Below are 23,619 nucleotides of genomic sequence, written 5' to 3' on the forward strand. Positions count from 1 at the left end.
GAGAGAGAGGAACAGAGAGGGAGAACGAGGACAGAACAGAGATGAACAAGAGCAGGTGAGACACACATGTTAGTCAAATTGTTGTTTACCAAAAGTATCACCGTATCGTAGGTACGAGATACATGAGGACCTACGATACCATATTTATTAAGTTCTGCAGGCTTGTTTGCACAACAAGGATAAATAATTATATAAACTTCTCTGAATCTAAATATTGTACTTTGGTAGAATTAAAAAATAAGTGTAGTGCAGGTCTATGATGATTTTCAGTGCTGCTATCATCTAGTTCTGGTTCTGGTTCTGTCTTGGTTAAGTCCTCAGTAGTCCTGATTTTGAACTGTTGTAGTCCTGTTTTAATTCCGGATCAGTTCTGGGTCTGGATGAATTGGAGTTTAGTCCTCGTGTCTTGATACAGCCCCGACTTTGTTCTGCCTTGCTGCTTAATTAAAAACCTAGTTTAAGGTGTCCTGCACATGTGATATATATTTTCCCTATATGAAGTCATTCTTTTTTGAACAAACTCAAAGCAGAGCCCATACTACCCTTTAGGGCTAAGCCCCGGGTGTATCAAATGTCTGCCTCCGCCTCTGGTGTTCAGAGTCACTAAGGTTCACGGCTTTGTGTGACCTCTGACTTTGTTTAAACTTCCTGACCTTGGTTTTGAGCATGAACCACACTGACATCAGCATACAGAAACCGTCTTACATCATCAGTTTATTCCAGTGTGTCAGTGTAAACGAGAACCCCTCTGACTGCTGCTGACCCTAAACACACTTTGATTGGCTTACGCCACAGTCACACCAGGCCTGCAGACTGGTTTGCAAACTGTTCAGTGACCCCCAGTAACCACCATTTGCTAGGGACATCTGTTCCCTGATTGGTTGATGAGGTTACATCTGACACATGCTGAGTGACCACAGAGTGGCGGTAAAACTGGAAAATAAAAGGTGAGACTAGTGATGGCCCGCTTGAAGCTGACGCTCCGGAGCGTGTGTCGAAAAAAACAACACACTGGTTCAGAAGCACTGTGTCGAGGCTTGCTTCGTTTGGCAAAAGTCACGTGACCAGTGACGTCCGAAGCTTCATTACGCACGTAACTGCTTCGGTACCTGATTCAAACGGATATAAGGAAGTGAATCATCCACGGGATTCGTGGAGTGTGTTGATGGTGACAGATAGCGACGAGGTGATCATTCCACTGACAGATATGGAGCCAGCGAGGAAGAGAGGACATTCTGGCGTGTGGGAATATTTTGAGTTGATTTTGCTCAATTCATTTTATCTGCCGAAGTGAAAAACTTGAAATGTCCAAAATCATGTTTTCATAATGTAAATATCATTACAGCATATGACTTCAGGAACACTTCCATGTGAATTAAAGCTAATGAAGACTACAAAAATGTATTTGACACTATACGTACATTACATTGCTACAGTTTAGAAAATCATTTTGTTTATTGTTTTTAGGTGATAGTCTGCAGGACCCAGGAATACCTGCATATCTACCAGCTTGCAGTGTAGTTCCTGCACTCCACAGCCTCTTCTGTTCCATGCAAGTGGATTTTCTCCAGGGCAGGAGAAACTATTTCTAAGAAAAGAAACAGACTCAGCCAGCGCACAGTAACACTAATCCTCTTTTTAAATGTAAATAACAAAAGGGCTACCTGACATAGAGCATGTTTTTACTTTGCAAGTCTTGATTAGGGGTGGGTTTTGATTATCGCCTTTCTGATTACAATCCATGCTAAATTGAATAAAGTGATATTGATTCATTACAATCCTGTGTCGATTTGTAAATTAACGTTATCATGCCTGAAACGCCAGCATCTCAGGTTAAACCTCACAACATGTCGTCAAACACCATGCAGCTAAAACAGTAACTGGGAGCAGGTTTACGGATTCTGCATACAAACGTGAACACAGAGCGCGGACCCGACGCGTCAGAGTCAGATTTTGATGTGTCGGCGGGTCCGCGCTGTGTTTGCCTCTTTTTTTCTTCGCTGGCTTCTGCAGCTGCAGGTTTCATAACTCTCTGTTTACATCTCTAATTAAGTCTCACATGTGTCAGCTTTCTTTTAATAGATACGAAATTATGGATATATACTGTTAAATGATCAGAATTGTAATATTTCTGACTGAGGCAAAACTTTCCAGATTCCAATCAAATTGAATCGGATCCTGTATCGAATCAAAATGATTCTACAAATCAGTGACGATGCAGCCGTACTCAGCTTCCTAAGCATTTTCCCTTTCCAGTTCACAATCAATCCCACCCCTAGGTCAAAAATATGTATAGGACAATTGGCCTCATCTAATATTTTGTATGAACCTGTCCAGCTGTCCAGTGATTAAACGACAAGTAGATGGAGGCAGGACTCCACAGCAGGGGCATACTCCATAATGTGCTGTGCATTATCATATGTATATTATATATATTGCTCACTTATTGTATTTACCAACATCAAGGAGTTATGAGCAAAGAAAGGCCACACCATAGTGCATGTTTAAATAGGGAAAGTTTATTGATCAAAATGTATTACGCAGATACGCATTACATTTTTTTCAGCCCCCCAATCGAGAAAACAAAACCAATTACATGTTCAAAGCAACGGAACGGTGGCCCAATATCAGAGAGAACTCCACTCTTGAGTGAGCAGTGATGATTGAGCAGTCCGTTTTATTTTGCAGATTCAAGCTGCTCTTCAAAATTTTCACCACCAGATGTCACCGGAGAGGACTGTGTTGAAAAGCTTCGAGTAATGAACCGTTTTTCAATACAAGCTTCAGTGCTTCGGAAAGCTTCATTTGGCCATCACTAGGTGAGACCAACAGTTTTACCTCAGCTTTAAGGTGACTTCCAGTTTGAGTTCAGACAGTACTAATTTCAGCCACCCAATCACAGGCAGCGAGCTCATCGCCGCAGACACACAGCTGTTGAATGCCCCTCCTGACTCTGGGCGGAGCCTCACAATCAGAAACCTGGGCCCTGTTTCAGGAAGCCGGTTTAGAAAACTCAGAGTGAAAAACGATACTCAGGGTTGAGTAACCCCGAACTGTCCAACTCGGAATATTCGGTTTCAGAAAGGCTGATAACAATTAGTTCAGTCAACGCGGAGTTGCTTTAACCCCAAGTTAAACGCGCGCACGAGGATACATAAAGCCCTGATTAGTGGAGCACAGATTAAGCGAGTCACCATGGAGACGGAGGGAAAGAAGGCGCGGTCAATGTATTTTACAGCGCTTGAGGCCGAAATTCTGATGGCAGTATATGCCGATAACATGCAAATTCCGCGGAAAAAAAGTAACACAGCCTCAGCTGCAAAAGAAAGGGAGCATGCATGGCAAAACATAGCCGACAGAGTCAATGCGTGAGTGTTAATTTAAACATTGATCGAGGGATTTCCACCCATTTAACACGTTATTTTATTATAATATAATAAAATAACGTGTTATGTTATTTTATTATATTTTATTTTGTGATGTGATGTGAGCGCAGGTGCAACCCAACAGGCCCCAAACGTTCCTGGCAGCAAGTAAAAATGAAATATAAAAATATAGTCCAAACAGGTAAGGTGTAATTGTATTATGAGCCATAGTGCTTGGTCTGTTTGTCCGATGTAAATCAATTGCAGTTAGAGGCTACATTAATTTCCCCTCTGTAAGCACTTATTGAAATTATCTGAGCACATTACAAGTACATATTTGCTTACTCTGTATGCTCAAATGTGACCCGTTATAGCCAACAGAAAAACAGGTGGGGGTCCTCCACCACCACCACTCACAGAGGCTGAGCAGTTGGCTTCCACATTTGTGATAATGTTGGCAGCATCACATATGATCTTCACAGTGCAGAGAACACAAATTAGCATCCATTACTATAATGAAATAATTTGTTAGTTTGAAATGCTACAGGGAACTATGTACCTGCACATTAATGCTGTGGAAAGACTTCCTGTTCACATAGTCTCCTTCATTTACTGAAGGAGCAATGATTGGAATGTGAGTGCCATCTATACAGCCAATCACGCCTGGGAACCGTGAGAATAAATGTAAAATTTAAGTAGTAGTTCAAGTATCACCACATCATGAATTAAGTTTCGTTCACCCTGATACCTGCAATTTTGTGGCATCCCTCTTTGATAAATCTTGTGGGTCTGTGACCGGGGAACACCACAAACGAGGAGACGTTTCAGTGCAACTGTAACATTCCTGACTGCCCGACAGACGGTAGCCTTGGAAACGTGCTCAGCGTCACCAATATTATACAGAAAGCTCCCGTTTGCAAAAAACCGAAGTGCAATACAAATAATATGTACAGAACTGAGAGGATGTCCGCGATGTGTCACATGAGCAATATTAGGCCTGAGGATGTTATTCAAATAAATTATAGATTGTGCTGAGAAACGGTAACGTTCACACAGGAAATCATCAGGAAATGATAAAATGTCCAAACACGCTCTAATCACTCTCTCCCGGCGGAGAGCTCTGCGGAGAATTTGGGCTTCAACATCTACTGGCTCTTCAAGGAAGGGACACGCCATGTCCGACACTTCCTACAGTCAGGTTTCCGACAAAGGGGCGGAGACAGTCAGGGTTAGTTGAAGTAAACCTGCTAGGGGGCAGGTTAGCTTCACGGAGTGTGTCGTCATAGTAACTCACTCAGAATTAATCTAAACTCGCTTTGTGAAACCGAAAACCCAGAGTTTTCGTTAACTCAGGGTATACTTACTCAGAGTTTGCACTAAACCGGCTTCCTGAAATAGGGCCCTGATCAGGTGGTCTGAGTGTGGGTTGCAGTGCTGACCTTTCAACCCCACACTGAGATTCGCTGTTTGAGCCCAGCCGCTTGATTCTGACGGTTTTCCGGTCTCAGCTTTGATAAATGTGTGTCGAATTTGGTGTTTTATTTTGAAAACTCTGTTTTTAAAACTCGTAATAAAGTGGCTGAGAGTGTGTTAAAGGACACTAGCGGCCTGGAGGCTGATTAGCTTCAGAGCTGTTTTTGTTCTTCGGGATTCCTCACAGTTTGTTTCACATGACATCATCATGACATCATCACAGGCTCTGCAGGACTGAGATCTGTGGCTGCGGTGCAGTGAACTCAGCTTCATGTTTAATAAACCAGTCTGAGCTCATCGGAGCTTTGTGACGTCAGAAGATGGTACGCTGACATCTTAAAGGCACGGACGGTTTTTTTTTTTTTATATGAACTTTATTTAGAACAATAACAATGACAATCTCAAAGAGACAAGCGACATATTAAATCAATCAGAACAGAATCACATCTCCTATGAACCACAATGAAATCGACAATAACTGAAAGTAAACATACATACATACACACACATATATATACATATATATGTATATACACGCGCATACATACACATCCATATTCACACATCTACATAATAATAATATAAAAAGATGAATAACCAATACAAAAATAAATAAGAATAAAAAAAGAATGAAAAACAAGGAACAGAAATAAAGAAGACAAGGGGGATCATAAAATCTCTAAAAGTGAGGTTCCATAAACAAGACACATAACTTAAATAAGGGGCTAAGAAAAATCAAACTCTTCTAAAAATCTATGCAATTTGATTGCTTGGGGCTTATTTATTAACTTAAGAGATTTACGGAACAGGGAGAGGTCGTTTTTAAGAGCAGGCCATTAAGGGGGGGATTTAGCATATCGGCATTTATGTATGTAATACTTTAAAGGCACGGACGGTGCAGCTGTAACACTCAGGTAAGCTGTGCCCCGCCCCCATCACACTGCTTCCAGACTCATGACTTGCCTGTTAGAGGCCTAGAAATTATCCTTTCAAAATAAATGAGAATTAATGACGAATGGAGTAAAAATCTCGTAATTTTATGTTATTTTCACTGTATCTGTTTAATAACATCTCAATAAGAAATTGAGATATTTGTGGAGATATTTGTTGATCGATTTTTTCGATTATTCGACACTGGAGAGATTATTTGCATTTATTTTGAAGGCGCAGGGTCTGGAGTCGTGTTTTCCGCTCGTTATGTAAACAGTAAAGATGGCGGCCTCCGGTGTTCTCCGTGCTGTCCTCAGGCAGACTCTGAGCAGGTTCGGTAGTTTCAGATGGAGCCTGCGTCACCCGCGAGCTGCACACAGGTGAGCGACCGGAAACTGCGCACCAGGGTAGGTCACATTTCACACGATTTGAGCCTCCCGCGTCCTCACACCAGAGTCCATTCAAAAATCTGCAGCTTTTACAGCTTCTCTGGTCCGCATCACTGCAGCCAGGGTGCAGTGATGATGGGCAGAGGAAGGTTGCTGGTTTGAATCTCTGACAACAACAAACATCAGCAGCAGAACAGCTGGAGTAACATCTGCAGCTGTGCTCTGTTACACACACACACACACACGACCAGCAGGCGAGGAATTACAAACCCCTCATCATCAGTGGCACGCCAGTGGAGAGAGTGGACAGTTTCCGATACCTGGGTGTCCACATCACTCAGGACCTGTCATGGTCCTGTCACATCAACACCCTGGTTAAGAAAGCCCGTCAGCGTCTCTTCTTCCTCAGAAGACTTAGAGACTTCCATCTGCCACTGAAGGTGCTCAAGAACTTCTACTCCTGCACCATCGAGAGCGTCCTGACGGCAAACATCTGCACCTGGTTTGGGAACAGCACCAAGCAGGACAGACGAGATCTGCAAAGGGTGGTGCGCTCGGCAGAACGCATCATTCAATCAGAGCTCCCTGACCTGCTGTCCATCTACACCAAGCGGTGCAAGTCCAAAGCTAGGAAGATTATGATGGACCTCTCCCATCCCAACAATGGACTCTTCTCACTGTTGAGGTCTGGGAAGCGCTTCCACTCCCTTAAGGCCAAAACAGAGAGAATGAAGAGGAGCTTCTTCCCCCAGGCTATTCGGGGCCTGAACCAGGTGTAGGACTGGACTCTCCCAAACACGTCACTATAAGACTGGACTCTCACACACCTCACCACACGCACCACCACACATTTCCTATAATCCTATAATTCCTATAATTTATAATCCTTATCTTTATAATCTCTTCTGCTATTTGCACATTCTTTACTGTAAATTTCTAAGTTAATTTGTAAATTTTGTAGTAAATTGTAAATATTGTAAAACTTTTCTTCTGTCATTTAATGGTCGGGCATTGTACAGCTACAAGCATTTCACCCCCATGTCATACTGTGTATGGTTGTGTGTGTGTGACAAATAAAATTTGAATTTGAATTTGAACTTGTCAACCAGGTGTAATGACGTGGTAATGTGACAGTAACCGTGGCAACCATATCATGTGCATGTGAACTAAAAGTTTTTACTCGCTTTTGCTTCTGCAGTCTGAGCATTAACACTGTCAGAAGTCAGAGCAACGCTGTGACATCACAGCCTGTGGAGGGCTCGCGCTGCTCGGCATGCTGGGTAACCGTGAGCGGAGGAGGAGGAGGGGTGCTGTGGGCAGCGCTCGGTATGGTTGGTCACAAACATTGTTCTTCATCAGCTTTCATAACCTGTTCCTACTTCCTGTCACCTCTGTGACCTCACACTGTGTGTGTGTGTGTGTGTGTGTGTGTGTGTAGCCTTCTCCCTGTTTGGCAGCAGTGAAGAAGACAAACGCGATGAAGCTCAGAGGAAGGAGGACGAGATGATCCTGCTGCTAAAGAAAGCCAAGGTACCACACACACACACACACACACACACACACACACACACACACACACACACAGCAGTGCTACTGTGTGTGTGAGATGCTGTATATTAAAGAATAGTGTGTCCTGACCAGTGCTGCTTAAAGAGGACATGTAACTCTGTGACGCTGGGTTTAAGTAACAAAGTTTAAAAACATGTTCAGCAACATCTGCCGTCAGAGCGGAGTCATGTGATTGGTTGGTTGTGGCCAACAGACTGTAGTGCTGCAGCGATGAGTTCCTGTTATAAACCAGGAGAAAGTGTCCACGTCACTGTCTGCTGCAGGAAGTGGCTGTTTGGGTAAAAACCAGCTGTTAGCCGTGATGTTGGGCTTTGTAAAGCACTTTATGAACGAGGGCTGAGTCTGTGTGAGCCGGGGGACAGGTGTGAGTCAGGGGACAGGTGTGAGTCAGGGGACAGGTGTGTGCCAGGGGACAGGTGTGTGACAGGTGACAGGTGTGAGTCAGGGGACGGGTGTGAGTCAGGGGACAGGTGTGTGCCAGGGGACAGGTGTGAGTCAGGGGGCAGGTGTGTGCCAGGGGACAGGTGTGAGTCAGGGGGCAGGTGTGAGTCAGGGGACAGGTGTGAGTCAGGGGACAGGTGTGTGACAGGGGACAGGTGTGTGACAGGGGCAGGTGTGAGTCAGGGGACAGGTGTGTGCCAGGGGACAGGTGTGAGTCAGGGGACAGGTGTGTGACAGGGGACAGGTGTGAGTCAGGGGACAGGTGTGTGACAGGTGACGGGTGTGTGTCAGGGGACAGGTGTGTGACAGTGGACAGGTGTGAGTCAGGGGACAGGTGTGAGCCAGGGGACGGGTGTGAGTCAGGGGACGGGTGTGAGCCAGGGGACAGGTGTGTGACAGTGGACGGGTGTGAGCCAGGGGACGGGTGTGAGTCAGGGGACGGGTGTGTGCCAGGGGACGGGTGTGTGCCAGGGGACGGGTGTGAGCCAGGGGACGGGTGTGTGCCAGGGGACGGGTGTGAGTCAGGAGTCAGGGGACAGGTGTGAGTCAGGGGACAGGTGTGTGCCAGGGGACAGGTGTGAGTCAGGGGACAGGTGTGTGACAGGGGACAGGTGTGAGTCAGGGGACAGGTGTGTGACAGGGGACAGGTGTGTGCCAGGGGACAGGTGTGAGTCAGGGGACAGGTGTGTGACAGGTGACGGGTGTGTGTCAGGGGACAGGTGTGTGACAGTGGACAGGTGTGAGTCAGGGGACAGGTGTGAGCCAGGGGACGGGTGTGAGTCAGGGGACGGGTGTGAGCCAGGGGACGGGTGTGTGACAGGGGACGGGTGTGTGACAGTGGACGGGTGTGTGACAGTGGACGGGTGTGTCAAATCAATTCAAATCACTTTTATTGTCACATCACATGTGCAGGTACATTGGTACAGCACATGTGAGTGAAATTCTTGTGTGCGAGCTTCACAAGCAACAGAGTTGTGCAAAATACAAGAATGGCTACATCTGAAACTAATAAATATATGTACAATATATAATAGTATATGCATTTCTGGATGTGTATACTAAATATTTTTCTACGTGTGTGTGTGTGTGTGTGTGTGTGTATACACATATTTTACAAATTAAATAGAGTAAACAATGAATAGAATATATAAAATAAAATATACAGAGTTGAATATGTGCAAAACAGTGGCGTTACTGTACAGTATGGAGTGCATAATGTTAAAGTTCCAGTAGTGAAGCTGAGGTGTCTATGACGTGTTCAGCAGTCTGATGGCCTGATGGAAGAAGCTGTCTCTCAGTCTGCTGGTACGGGACCGGATGCTGCAGAACCTCCTTCCTGATGGAAGCAGTCTGAACAGTTTATGGCTGGGGTGACTGGAGTCCTTGATGATCCTCCCCGCTTTCCTCAGGCAGCGCTTCCTGTAGATGTCTTGGAGGGAGGGAAGCTCACCTCCAATTATCCGTTCAGAGCACCGCACTACTCGCTGGAGAGCTTTGCAGTTGTAGGCGGTGCTGTTGCCATACCAGGTGGTGATGCATCCAGTGAGGATGCTCTCAATGGCACAGTGATAGAAGGTCCTGAGGATGCGGGGGCTCATGCCGAATCTTTTCAGTCTCCTGAGAAAGAAGAGGCGCTGCTGCGCCTTCTTCACTGTTTTGTTTGTGTGTACTGACCACGTAAGATCCTCAGCCAGATGTACACCAAGGAACCGGAAGCTGCTCACTCTCTCCACAGCAGCGCCGTTGATGGTGATGGGGGTGTGTACTTCTCTGCACCTCCGGAAGTCCACTATCAACTCCTTTGTCTTTGCGACGTTGAGGGTGAGATGGTTGTCTTGACACCAGTGGGTCAGGGCGCTGACCTCCTCCCTGTAAGCCGTCTCATCACCGTTGGTGATAAGACCCACCACTGTAGTGTCGTCCGCAAACTTCACAATGATGTTGGAGCTGTTAGTGGCTGTGCAGTCGTAGGTGTAGAGTGAGTACAGGAGAGGGCTCAGTACACACCCCTGTGGAGCACCAGTGTTCAGTGTGATGGGGGATGAGGTGATGCTGCCCAGTCTGACCACCTGGCGTCTGTCAGACAGGAAGCTAAGGATCCAGCTGCAGAGGGAGCTGCTCAGTCCTAGATCCTGCAGTTTCCTGTCCAGCTTCGAGGGAACGATGGTATTGAATGCTGAGCTGTAATCTACAAACAGCATTCTCACATACGTGTCTCTCTTCTCCAGGTGTGACAGGGCAGTGTGTAGTGTCAGGGCTATGGCATCATCAGTGGACCTGTTGTGGCGGTATGCTAACTGTAGAGGGTCCAGTGAGTCGGGTAGTGCAGAGCAGATGAAGTCCCTGACCAGCTTCTCGAAGCATTTGCTTACGATGGGGGTCAGGGCTACAGGTCGCCAGTCGTTCAATGGTGTGTGCCAGGGGACAGGTGGTTAACTGATTGTTCGTCCTCTGGTCGAGTGGACCATAGCTTGCTAATTGAACACAGACGCTCTCACAACCCAAATCCCGACGTTGGTTTTGAATAAATGTATTTTCTTTTAATTGAATATATGTTTGCACTTTGTTCGTTCCTCAGCTGCGAGTCTGCACCAACCAAAACACTGTCTTTGGTTATCAACATGAATACTTGAAAGGAACATAAAATTATCTGTCACTAGAAAAACATGGACTTTCAGACGTACTTAAAGTTCTGTGAGGTCACAAAACCCTGCTTACTCTTTCCCTCCCAGGCTTCCAGACTTTTTGTTCTTAGCGTTTACATGTGGACGGGATTAAAAAAATGAAAATGGAAAATCTCAAAAATACTCTTAAACCCACCGTCACAGAGTTACACCTGTGTGAGAGCAGTGGGGTCAGTGGGTCTTCTTCTGTAACAGCAGCAGTACTGACAACTCTGTGTGTGTCTCAGCTCAGCGTGCATCGGGGTCAGCTGCAGGCCGCCTCGGGTTTCCTCCATCAGGCCGTTGTTCTCGCTCATCAGACGCACAACAACCAGGCCATCATCTACACCTACAGCCTGGTAACATCTGACCTCTGACCTCCGTGAACTTCTCACACACACACTAAGCTGTTTACCTGTTTATCGCTCACCTGTGTCCTCAGATGGCGAACCTGGCCTACGTGCAGGGTCAGCTGGACAGCGTGAGTATCTGCTCCATCACAGAGAGGAAACGGTGACACCTGCTGGTGGAGGCTGGGACTGATCACACAGCACACAAACACTAATCGACTGTCACAGCAAATGTTTGTTATGATCAAAAACAATGTGAAGAAACGTTCAGTTTGTAAACAGGCATGAGCGTTTGTTTTTGTGTCACATGTTGGAGGCGGGGCCTCTAACGTGAGCATGTGCTTTAGAGGATATGCTGGGCTTCTGTCAGGTGGACTCAAGCCGGTCCGTGTCACAGCGCATGCTTAGAATAGGACGGTTGTCGTCGGGCAGTTGCGTGGAGATGATCAGGGCAGCGTTTAGCACCGATGGCTCAGTGATGGTGCCGGAGACGCCATCTGGGTCAGACGCCGGACTTGCAGATCATGTCAGGTGATACTGATGTACGACACGTCTGAAGCAGACCTGTCCTCCATCTTTGTTTGTGCTGTTTGAGCAGTATGAGGGGTCCACAGTGACATTCAGCAGGTAGGCCACGCCCCCAAATGCTCCAGTGGACCTGCCATCAAACAGGAAGTGAAGTTGTTGCCCTCCATTTACAGAAACAGGAAGTATACCTAGAGAAAGCGTCCCCCTGTGTGAGCGTTATCCTGACGTCATTAGAAGTTTCCACCTAAACATGATGCAGCATGTTCTGAAATTCAAACGTACAGCTCTGCTGTCACTTCCAACATGAATGAAGACAGAAAACTAAACAGCAGTGATGTTTGTAGGGTTACTGAAATTGGGCTAGCTTGCTGGGCTGCAGCTACATCGGAAGGTTTTAAACAGTGGTGATAAAACCCGAGAGGCTGACAGTGATCACTGACTGTTTTTAGGGGCTTGTTCAGATTAAATAGAAAATTTAAAACGTGAAACACAGCAGCCTTAATAAACACAGACGTTTGTTCATACGTCGTCATTAAAGCCAGATAGCTCTGACGAGCTCAGCGTTCACACACAGCTGACCGGTTTCTCCTCCGCTCGCTCTCGACGTTCGTTCTCGGCGACCTCGTTAATGTGAAGCATTTTTTCGCAGCCAAGGGTCTGTCTGCTATTGGCGGGTCCTCTGTGATGTCATCCTTTGTGCTCCTGTTTCTCGCAGGCTGAGAAACTCTTCAAAGCGGCGATGAGCTTCATGCTGGCGGGAGGAACTCCGCAGGTCAGTGCTCGTTCGTTTCACCTGGAATTCAGCGGGTGAACCCACCTGATTTCCTGTCTGTTTCCAGGACGACAATGCCGTCATCGAGATGTCGCTGAAGCTGGCCACCATCTACGCCGAGCAGAACAAGTGAGGGCAAATTCAGCCGGTCAGCTGACAGGAAGCTGAGGTCACAGCTCCCTGACTTTCTGTGTGCTTTCTTGTTTGAGGGCGGAGCTTGCAGAGCACGGTTTCAGGTTCTGTATGGAGTCTCTGGAGGTGAAACTGGAGAAGCATAAAGAGCCCCTGGGAGAGGAGCCCACAGGTGAGTGGCACAGGGGGGCGGAGTTAGAGCGGGTTGCCTCCGTCTCTTTGAGCCGTGTCACATGAACCCCTTTGCCTTTGAATAAAATCAACATAAGGAGGGAGGAGCTTAACAGCTGGTTACAGATGAGCTGAAGGAGGAATCAGCAGATCCTGCAGAGTTTGGTGGGCTCGTTAGTCCCTCTGCTGGGACTCGAAGGCAGACGCTTGCTGCTGAGTTCAAACGTGATCATGAAGTCACGTGACTAACCTGCGTGTCGCCCTCAGAGGAGCAGGAGGCTCTTAGGAAGGAGACCCGCCTCCTGCTCGGGCTGTGTTTGGACTCACGGGCTCGGTACCGAGCGTCCACGCTGCACCTGAAACAGGCTGGACAGGATTACCAGGACGCCCTGAACATCTGCTGCCAGGAGCAGGGAGAGACACACCCACAGGTAGTCACGCCTACAGGTAATCACGCCTACAGGTAGACTCGTCGGTCGGTATCTAAACTCTTCTTCGTGTCTCTGTCAGACCCTTGTGCTGATGAGCGACCTGGCCACCATCTTGGATCTGCAGGGTCACCATGACGATGCCCTGGCACTGGTCCGGCGGGCGGTGGAACTGAGCCGCTCAGCCGGACACCCGGACCTCCACGTGCTGCTGGGAAACATGGCGGGCATCCTGCTGCACACAGGTGAGCAAGGAACAGAGATCGGGGGGCGGATCTTACTCCGCCCGTCTCACGCCGTCTGGTTCTGTCCCTCAGGCCGGCTGGATGACTCACTGCGGTTCTACCAGGAGGCTCTGGGTCTGGCCCGGCAGGCCGCAGACCAGGAGGCTGTGGACAGGATCCAGGAGGGACTGAAGGAGGTAAAGGAGAGGAGGAGGCAGGAGGAGGAAGAGGCAGCTGCAACCGCTCAGTGACCCAGGCTCATCAGAACCGTGCCTCCTCCTTCGACTCCACGTCTTCTTCTGTGGTGTTTGCCCTCTCATTGGTAGCTCCAAGGACCCGCTCTGTGTTCTGCTGCTCCGCTGAGAAACACCCAAAACCAGCCGGGACTGAAATCTGCTCCAGAACCAATCAGAACCAGGACGAAGGTCCAGACCCTGAACACGCCCACCCCTCCCCCATCAGTGCTGAAGCTGCAGCTCACCTGTGAGCTCACCTGTCAGCAGGAGACATAAATATTTATGAAGCTGCAAAGGTCGTCACGTGTTTTTCTTTGAACTTTACTGGTCCTCGCGGGGCTGAAGGCCTTTTGCACACTCAGAATGTGGTCTTAGTGTCAGGGCCACAGGTGGGTCATGGTTAGGGTTATGTCAACTGTCCCCACAAGGTTATGAATACACACACGTGTGTGTGAGTGCGCATGTGTGTGTGTCTGACTGATTAGCACACAAACATGACTGTCACCTGTGACCTTTGACCTTTGACAGTGTGAACATTATTCATAAGGATGTTCCACAATCACGTCCTCGGTCAGCGCTCAGAGGACCAACAGTCCGTCTCCACGAGTCTGAACACATGTTTGAGTCTCCAAATGTGGTTTTAGTGTCAGGGTGACAGCAGCACATTACGTCAATGAGATGTCCTCACTAAGACAGAAAAACAAGTATGTGTGTGTGTGCGCGTGCACAGGTTCCCACAGAGTGTGACGCAGGTGAACTTCCTGTTTCTGTTTACAGAACATGTCAGAATAAAAGCTCACTGATTACGGTAAACGAGAATCAGCTGCTGCTGCAAAAACAACAGATTAGCACTCACACACACATTAGAATCTTAATGGCTTCTGTGTGTGTGTGTGTGTGTCTGACTGAGTAGCACAGAAGCATGAATGTCACCTGTGACCTTTGACCTCCCACAGTGTGAGCTGTGTGTCTGAATTCAGGGGCGGATGCTTCAAAGGCCGCGTTTGTATGCAATGATGTCACAGCAGCGCGACAAAGGCTGCCCAGTTTCAAAGAGTACTTCAAATGTGGCGACAAATGCGTCCTTCTTTGCCCCGAATTCTAAGGATGGGTCCGATGTGTCCTGCTATATCCCAGGATTCATTGCGGGTCAGTGGCTGCAGGAAGTGGCTGTTTGGCTAAAAACCAGCTGTTAGCCGTGATGTTGGGCTTTGTAAAGCACTTTATGAACGAGGGCTGAGTCTGTGTGAGCCGGGGGACAGGTGTGTGACAGTGGACAGATGTGAGTCAGGGGACAGGTGTGTGCCAGGGGACAGGTGTGAGTCAGGGGACAGGTGTAAACCAGGGGACAGGTGTGTGACAGTGGACAGATGTGAGTCAGGGGACAGGTGTGTGCCAGGGGACAGGTGTGAGTCAGGGGACAGGTGTAAACCAGGGGACAGGTGTGTGACAGTGGACAGATGTGAGTCAGGGGACAGGTGTGTGCCAGGGGACAGGTGTGAGTCAGGGGACAGGTGTAAACCAGGGGACAGGTGTGTGACAGTGGGTGGACAGATGTGAGTCAGGGGACAGGTGTGTGCCAGGGGACAGGTGTGTGACAGGGGACAGGTGTGTGACAGTGGACAGATGTGAGCCAGGGGACAGGTGTGTGCCAGGGGACAGGTGTGAGTCAGGGGACAGGTGTAAACCAGGGGACAGGTGTGTGACAGTGGACAGGTGTGTGACAGGGGACAGGTGTAAACCAGGGGACAGGTGTGAGTCAGGGGACAGGTGTGAGCCAGGGGACAGGTGTGTGACAGGGGACAGGTGTGAGACAGGGGACAGGTGTGTGACAGGGGACAGGTGTGAGACAGCGGACAGGTGTGAGACAGGGGACAGGTGTGTGACAGTGGACAGGTGTGAGCCAGGGGACAGGTGTGAGTCAGGGGACAGGTGTGAGCCAGGGGACAGGTGTGTGACAGGGGACAGGTGTGTGACAGGGGATAGGAGTGTGAGCCAGGGGACAGGTGTGTGACAGGGGATAGGAGTGTGAGCCAGGGGACAGGTGTGAGCCAGGGGACAGGTGTGTGACAGGGGACAGGTGTGTGACAGGGGACAGGTGTGAGACAGCGGACAGGTGTGTGACAGGGGACAGGTGTGAGACAGCGGACAGGTGTGAGCCAGGGGACAGGTGTGTGACAGGGGACAGGTGTGAGCCAGGGGACAGGTGTGAGCCAGGGGACAGGTGTGAGCCAGGGGACCCTAAAACAGACTTTTCCTCCTCTGGCCGAGTGGAACATAGCGCTGATACGATTAGCGCTATTTTATGCAATAAAATAATCTTTGTGTTCCCGAACAGGTCGCTAGGTCACAGCTTAGAACACGCCCATCACACCAAAGACAGGTCCGTGTGTTACTGAAGCACGAGCATCAGCACTGAGACCTGATCCTGGAACAGAACACAGGACTACAAAGTGTATATAAGGAGACAGGGAAGGACATAAGGAGACAGGGAAGCAAATAAGGAGACGGGGAAGATCAAAAGTTTTTCATGCGGCTGATGTCGTGAGAATGTAAAGGTCATTATATGAACACACACACACACACACACACACACACACCTATACGTTCCCATAGGCACCGTCACACCTGAACAAGTTAGGTACAGTCATCATTTACCTGTAAACACACACACACGGTGGGGTGAAACTGTGGGAATGAACATAATTGCTGTTGTCCTAACAGGTTAATTACACACACACACACACACACACACACACACACACACACACACACACACACACACACAGCTGTGCTTATAAAAGCAGCTGCAGACGGCGTGTTTCCGTTTCTGCTGGACGACGGTAACTCGACACCTGAACAGGTATGAGCACAAACACACACAGAGGTCAGAGGTCAGACACATTATCATAATAACTTAATTTAAAACCACATTTTCAAATTCATGTTTCAAACAGCTTTAGCTTCACCTGTGGTTCTCCTGTGGTTCACGTTAACTTGGCTCACAGTAAGTGAAGCGTTTGGGTGGGATGTTTCATGTTTCAAGTACAGATCCTCTACGTTGGAGCTGGGTATCGTCACTGATTTCTAGAATAGATTTGATTCAGATTCACAAGGTCGATTTAATTAAATTCAATTTGAATCAGGAAAAATTGGCATCAGCCAGTCAGAAATATTAACATATGACTGAATGTGTAAAATGACTGAATGTGTAAAGCGCTTTGGGATCCTTAGGGACTAGTAAAGCGCTATACAAATACAGGCCATTTACCATATTATAAACAAAGGTTCATCAGAGGTGTGAGCATCACAGCTTTGTGTCAAAGTAACTGAGGATAAAACATGAGGCAGATGTTCCTGGCCTGGCTTTTTATAGCAGATGACCTTAAAATCTTCTGCAGCAGAACAAAAACTGAAGAAAACCATGAATCAACATGTGAACATGAACTGGTGCTGCTGAAGGGAAGCAAAGTTACAGAGGTTTGATTACAGACACAGCTCAGAGATTGTAATTTGGGATCATTTTAAAAATGTTACATTGGGGCGACCGTGGCTCAGGGGGTTGGGAATCGCATGTGTAACCGGAAGGTCGCCGGTTCGATCCCTGGGCTCTCTGTCCTGGTCGTTGTGTCCTTGGGCAAGACACTTTACCCTACCGCCTACTGGTGTTGGCCAGAGGGGCCGATGGCGCGATATGGCAGCCTGGCTTCTGTCAGTCTGCCCCAGGGCAGCTGTGGCTACAACCGTAGCTGCCTCCACCAGTGTGTGAATGTGAGAGTGAATGAATAGTGGCATTGTAAAGCGCTTTGGGTGCCTTGAAAAGCGCTATATAAATCCAATCCATTATTATTATTATTATTTCTTCATTGTTAAACAGCAGAAACGAGACTTTCTTGTTGGAAGGCAGTTAAATTAAAAAAACAAAAACAAACAGTGGCTGAAAGTAGACTGGTGGGTAATGATCAAGTGAATATTGCAGAAAACAGAGATTTTTAGATGCTCCTGAAGTACACTGAGAGAGAGAGCTGTGCAGGAAGTGGGATTTCATCGTGCTGGGCTGTGGCTACAATGTAGCTGCCATCACCAGTGTGTGAATGTGTGTGTGAATGGGTGGATGACTGGATATGTAAAGCGCTTTGGGGTCCTTAGGGGCTAGTAAAGCGCTATATAAATACAGGCCATTTACCATTCATCGTGCTGGAAGAGAAACAGCAAAAGTCAGAATGAATTCATGACGATGGTTATGTGAAGTGAAATGTGAAGCGTTGTTTGGATCTTGCTTTGCTGTTGGTTCAGTCAGATTTGGTTGGAGAGAGATGAAACCTGCAGCTTCAGAATACCCCCCCCCCCCCCCCCAAAAAAAAAAGACGTAAACACATAGGACGCATCAGCATCAGTGAGCCGTCTGCTTTCAGCCCCGACAGCGTGTCCACGTCTGTGCCGTCAGTTGAGAAAGCCGACATCTGACGCATCGGCATATTAAGGATTGTACATTAACATAAAGCTGTTGTACACACACACACACACACACACACACACACACACACACACACACACACACACACACACACACACACACACACACACATGAAGAGAGAGAGTATGCATTTTATGCAACCAGCTACCAAACGGCCATCATAATTCATCATACAATGAGAACAGGACAAATCAACAATTAACAATGACTGATTAATATTAAAATCTGTAACATAATGTATTGTTTGGAGTTTAGTCTGTTACTGTTAATATTTTTACCATTTCTTCTTGGAGCAACTGTAACCCACATAATTTCCTTAGGGATTAATAAAGTATTCTGATAGTTTCAGGATGACCTGCCATTATCCAATCACACATCTGCTTACCTGCATCTTTGCTCGTTTCTCCTCCTCTTCTTTTCTCTTTTTTCTAAACTGAGCACCTGATGGCTTTGAACTTTTCTTGTCCATCTTGGTTTTAATTTTACACTCCAGTATGAACACAAATCCCTCAACTCAAGGATCACCACAACATGATCTAACAGACCTACACCTTAGTTCACAGATTCACTTTGTCACAACCCAGGATTCAGATCATGAATCCATAATGAGCTTGGATTTACATCATTATGGATGAAATGTGCTCTATTTGGAAGCAGCAGGCCCCTCCCCTTTCGGCAGGTTGTGTGTGAGACTTTAAATCATCAAACTGTAAATTTTAAATTATAAATTGTTATTGATCCTTTACCCCGACTCCTAAAGTGTATATTTATTTTCTTACTCCTCTTATATATATTGTTTGTTTACTTGCACTACTGTAGCTGGAGCCTCGTCGTCTCGTCTCTATATGCTGGACTGTCTGTAGCGGAGATGACAATCAAGTTTACTTTGACTTCAGCAGCGCGCAGGCGCACCGAGGGCTCTCGCGCTCACTTTTCATGTACAGAATTTCGAAAAAACATCGGTGCAAATTATAAGTCTGTATCATGATGTCTGGTGTTTTCGTGTTTGTTGCTTTGTTTTTATTTTGTTTTATTTTGCGAGTTGGTTATTAGACGCTGCTCCAGCCAGAGACTCCCCCGCCGCCCCGCCCTCTCTTCCCTGTGCCGCCAGCAGCGGGCGCACCTCGCAAACGGGGGGGCGCCCTTACTCCCAGCAAATGGGCGATAGAAAACCGATCGGTGCCTGTGACATTCCCACTATGCGCTGGCTGACGTCGGGCAGCATGAGTACCAGCAATTTTTTTTTTTTTTTTTTTTTTGCCAATACCCGTGATGCCGCCCCGGGCAACTGCCCGTGTCGCCCGTCTAAAACCGCTACTTCATGTGGACCGTGTGGACCGTGTGATCCGTGTGGACCGTGTGATCCGTGTGGACCGCGTGATCCGTGTGGACCGCGTGATCCGCGTGGACCGCGTGATCCGTGCGGACCGTGTGATCCGCGTGGACCGTGTGATCCGCGTGGACCGTGTGATCCGTGCGGACCGTGTGATCCGCGTGGACCGTGTGATCCGTGTGGACCGTGTGATCCATGCGGACCGTGTGATCCGCGTGGACCGTGTGATCCGTGTGGACCGCGTGATCCGTGCGGACCGTGTGAGCCGCGTGGACCGTGTGATCCGTGTGGACCGCGTGATCCGTGTGGACCGCGTGATCCGTGCGGACCGTGTGCTATATTCATGTATTGGAGATTACGTATCGGAATTTCAGGAGCAGGGCCACGCCTTCAAACACGCTCCTTCCAGTTGTCATCTATAGAGGTTCCCCCAGTTCTGCAAGCTGTTCATTCTCGTTTACGTGCCCCTCCCTCCTTGTTCTCAATTCTTTAACTTCTTCACTCCTATTTAGCACACGGGGATCTGCCAGGCCCGGGAACCGTCGCCAGTCCCCATCGAGGTCTTCCCCAAACCGCAGCTCAGTTCATGTCCAAACATTCACCTTTACCTACTAAAACGCTGTCAAACCTAAAATGAGGACCAGCTAGTGAAATAATAACATTTTAGTTTGATTGTTTTTACTTGTGCAGTCAGAGTGACGGTGGACTCGCATGTGTGCAGAGGCTCAGTGGGAATAAGAAAGGCTGTGGTCAGCTGACCTGCTGCTCTGTGCATTTACACACCTCCACCTGGATGGAAGCAGATGTTTCACAGCTGCTTGATTTCCATCCTCTACACCACACGTGTCAAACTCAAGAGTTTACCGTATGCTGCCTGAACACGCACGCTGACAGTAAACTACATCTCCCACAATGCATTTTGATCGTTTGAACCCCAGTGCCCCCGATACTGGGGCAAGAGGGAAAACATGTAGTTTAATGTGATGTAGGAGACGTCAGACTGTCAGCCTAAAGCTCATCAAACCATTTTAATGAGCAGCAAAAAACTAAAACAGCAACGACCACAGAGCAGGTGATTCTCCACGTGCAGGACAGGACCATCAGGGACAACTCGCAGTCTAGGTTTCATCACTCTGCGCTAAACTGACTGAACCAGCAGCCAAAGAAGATCCAAAGTACGCTTCAAACATCCTCATTCATCCCCTCTGACTTCCTGCACAGCTCTCTCAGTGTGCTCACACACCAGTTTACCATCAAAGCTCTGCTATCGTCATGAACCAGTCTGCTGCTGTGTTCAGTGTGTCGGCCTCTGACGTCACAGCCCCATTTCTGCTCTACAGTACTGAACACATGTAAACCTCAATGACCGCTCAGCTGTGTCTGTAATCAAACCTCTGTAACTTTGTGAGGAACACGAACATTCAAGTTTTTTTGTTTTCTGCTATAGAAATCAGTTTTTTATGACTGCAGTTAAAAACCTCTGCAGTGAGCTAGCACAACTTCTTCTCTAATATTATTTCTCACAGTTTAAAGAGTTGTGCTGACAGCAGCTTTTTCTTCATCATGTAGAAAAACACTTAAATATGGGACTTCTTTACTCTGAAGTTTCACCAGTCCAACCACCCAAGATCACAGTGGGCTGTCTGTGGGCTGCGGTGTAAACCAGTTGGACCAGTAGACGGTTTGCGGCTGGTGTGACGGTGGAAGTCAGTGAATGAATCTGTGCTACACTTGATCTAAGCTAACTGTGAGCATGAACCCTCAGCCACTGTGCAGCAATCAATTCAATTCAATTCAATTTTATTTATATTTATTTATATAGCGCCAAATCACAACATAAGTCGCCTCAAGGCGCTTCATAGATACAGAGAAAAACCCAACAATCATATGACCCCCTATGAGCAGCACTTTGGCGACAGTGGGAAGGAAAAACTCCCTTTTAACAGGAAGAAACCTCCAGCAGAACCAGGCTCAGGGAGGGGCGGGGCCATCTTCTGCGACCGGTTGGGGTGGAAGAGAGACAGAGATTAATAACAGATATGATTCAATGCAGAGAGGTCTGTTAATACATAGTGAGTGAGAAAGGTGACTGGAAAGGAAAAACTCAATGCATCATGGGAATCCCCGGCAGCCTACGTCTATTGCAGCATAACTAAGGGAGGATTCAGGGTCACCTGGTCCAGCCCTAACTATATGCTTTAGCAAAAAGGAAAGTTTGAAGCCTAATCTTGAAAGTAGAGATAGTGTCTGTCTCCTGAATCCAAACTGGAAGCTGGTTCCACAGAAGAGGGGCCTGAAAACTGAAGGCTCTGCCTCCCATTCTACTTTTAAATACTCTAGGAACAACAAGTAGGCCTGCAGAGCGAGAGCGAAGTGCTCTAATAGGGTGATATGGTACTACAAGGTCATTAAGATAAGATGGGGCCGGATTATTTAAGACCTTGTATGTGAGGAGCAGGATTTTGAATTCTGGATTTAACAGGAAGCCAAAACAGGAGAAATCTGCTCTCTCTTTCTAGTCCCTGTCAGGACTCTTGCTGCAGCATTTTGGATCAGCTGAAGGCTTTTCAGCGAGTTTTTAGGACTTCCTGATAATAATGAATTACAGTCGTCCAGCCTGGAAGTAATAAATGCATGAACTAGTTTTTCAGCGTCACTCTGAGACAGGATATTTCTAACTTTAGAGATGTTGCACAAATGGAAGAACGCAGTCTTACATATTTGTTTAATATGTGCGTTGAAGGACATGTCCTGGTCAAAAATGACTCCAAGGTTCCTCACAGCGTTACTGGAGGCCAAGGTAATGCCACCCAGAGGAAGAATCTGCTTAGATACCATATTTCTAAGCTTTTCAGGGCCGAGTACAATAACCTCAGTTTGATCTGAATTAAGAAGCAGAAAGTTAGCGGCCATCCAGGTCTTTATGTCTTTAAGACATTCCTGCAGTTTAACTCATTGGTGTGTGTTATCTGGCTTCATGGACAGATAGAGCTGGGTGTCATCAGCATAGCAGTGTAAATGTATGCTATGTCTTCTAATGATGCTGCCTAAGGGAAGCATGTATAATGTAAACAGAATTGGTCCTAGCACTGAACCCTGTGGAACTCCATAATTAACCTCAGTGTGTGAAGAGGACTCTCCATTTACATGCACAAACTGGAGTCTATTATATAGATATGATACAAACCACTGCAGTGCAGTACCTGTAATACCTACAGCATGTTCTAATCGCTCTAATAGGATATTATGGTCGACAGTATCGAACGCTGCACTGAGGTCTAAGGGACAAGCACAGAGATGAGTCCACTGTCAGAGGCCATAAGAAGATCATTTGTAACCTTCACTAAAAACTACAGAGTCCGACATTGTTTTGGCAAAGTTGCACACCGATTCAATATTGATTTTAGTGACCTCCGATTGGCGTCACCGGGTGTCATTAGTGCAGACGTGAATTATGATCTTACTGAATTTACGTTTACCCTTAGCCAGCAGTTTTAAATTTCCTTCAATGTCGCCTGCTCTGGCCCCTGGAAGACAATTGACTATGGTTGCCAGTGTGTCTAGCTTCACATGTCTGAGAACAGAATCACCAATTACCAGAGTTTGACCCCCGGCGGGTGTGTCGCCGAGTGGGGAAAAACGGTTAGACACATGAACGGGTTGGTGGTGTACCTGGGGCTTCTGTTTAGGACTATGCTTCCTCCTCACCGTCACCCAGCCGCCCTCTTTCCCCAGCTGCTTGGGATCTGCCGGGGAACAGCTAGCGGGGCCTACGCTATCTTCGGCTGCACCAGCTACAGGGGCCTGGCTAGCTACGGGTGAATGAAGGGTGCGAAGCCGAGTCTCCAATTCAGTAATCCTGGCCTCCAGAGCTGCAAATATGCTACATTTGTTACAGATATCATTACTGCTAAAGGAGGCCGAGGAGTAACTAAACATCTGACACAATGAGCAAGAAAGTGCAGGAGGGACAGGTGAAGTAGCCATGGTGCTAACGAGTCGGCTACGAGCTAAGCTAAGCTAGCGAAACAGTACAGAGACAGTGAGTGAATACTTTGGCTATAAATTAGGTAGTGAGTACACAGAAAGTGTGCTTCGGATGAAGCACGTGAAGATTATACTATGAAAAAAGAATGTA

General features: G+C 47.4%; 1 protein-coding gene and 1 pseudogene across 1 annotated transcript; one reads left to right on the plus strand and one right to left on the minus strand.

Annotated features, from left to right (window-relative positions):
- The first annotated feature begins 6,050 nt into the window (after positions 1-6,050).
- ttc19 (tetratricopeptide repeat domain 19) lies at positions 6,051-14,088 on the plus strand. Its single transcript, XM_085377465.1, has 11 exons — positions 6,051-6,148; positions 7,356-7,483; positions 7,596-7,687; positions 11,079-11,189; positions 11,273-11,311; positions 12,424-12,480; positions 12,548-12,609; positions 12,690-12,784; positions 13,051-13,214; positions 13,294-13,456; positions 13,529-14,088. The coding sequence occupies exons 1-11, from the start codon at positions 6,051-6,053 to the stop codon at positions 13,684-13,686; spliced, it is 1,167 nt and encodes a 388-aa protein (XP_085233591.1). The 3' UTR covers positions 13,687-14,088.
- Positions 8,294-8,939, minus strand: LOC146612699 (uncharacterized; annotated as a pseudogene).
- Positions 14,089-23,619: the final 9,531 nt, after the last annotated feature.

Source organism: Diplotaxodon limnothrissa, linkage group LG18 (genome assembly GCF_057381915.1).
Source record: "Diplotaxodon limnothrissa isolate DT_005_m linkage group LG18, D_limnothrissa_male_GT1.1, whole genome shotgun sequence".
Classification (NCBI taxonomy): Eukaryota; Metazoa; Chordata; class Actinopteri; order Cichliformes; family Cichlidae; genus Diplotaxodon; species Diplotaxodon limnothrissa.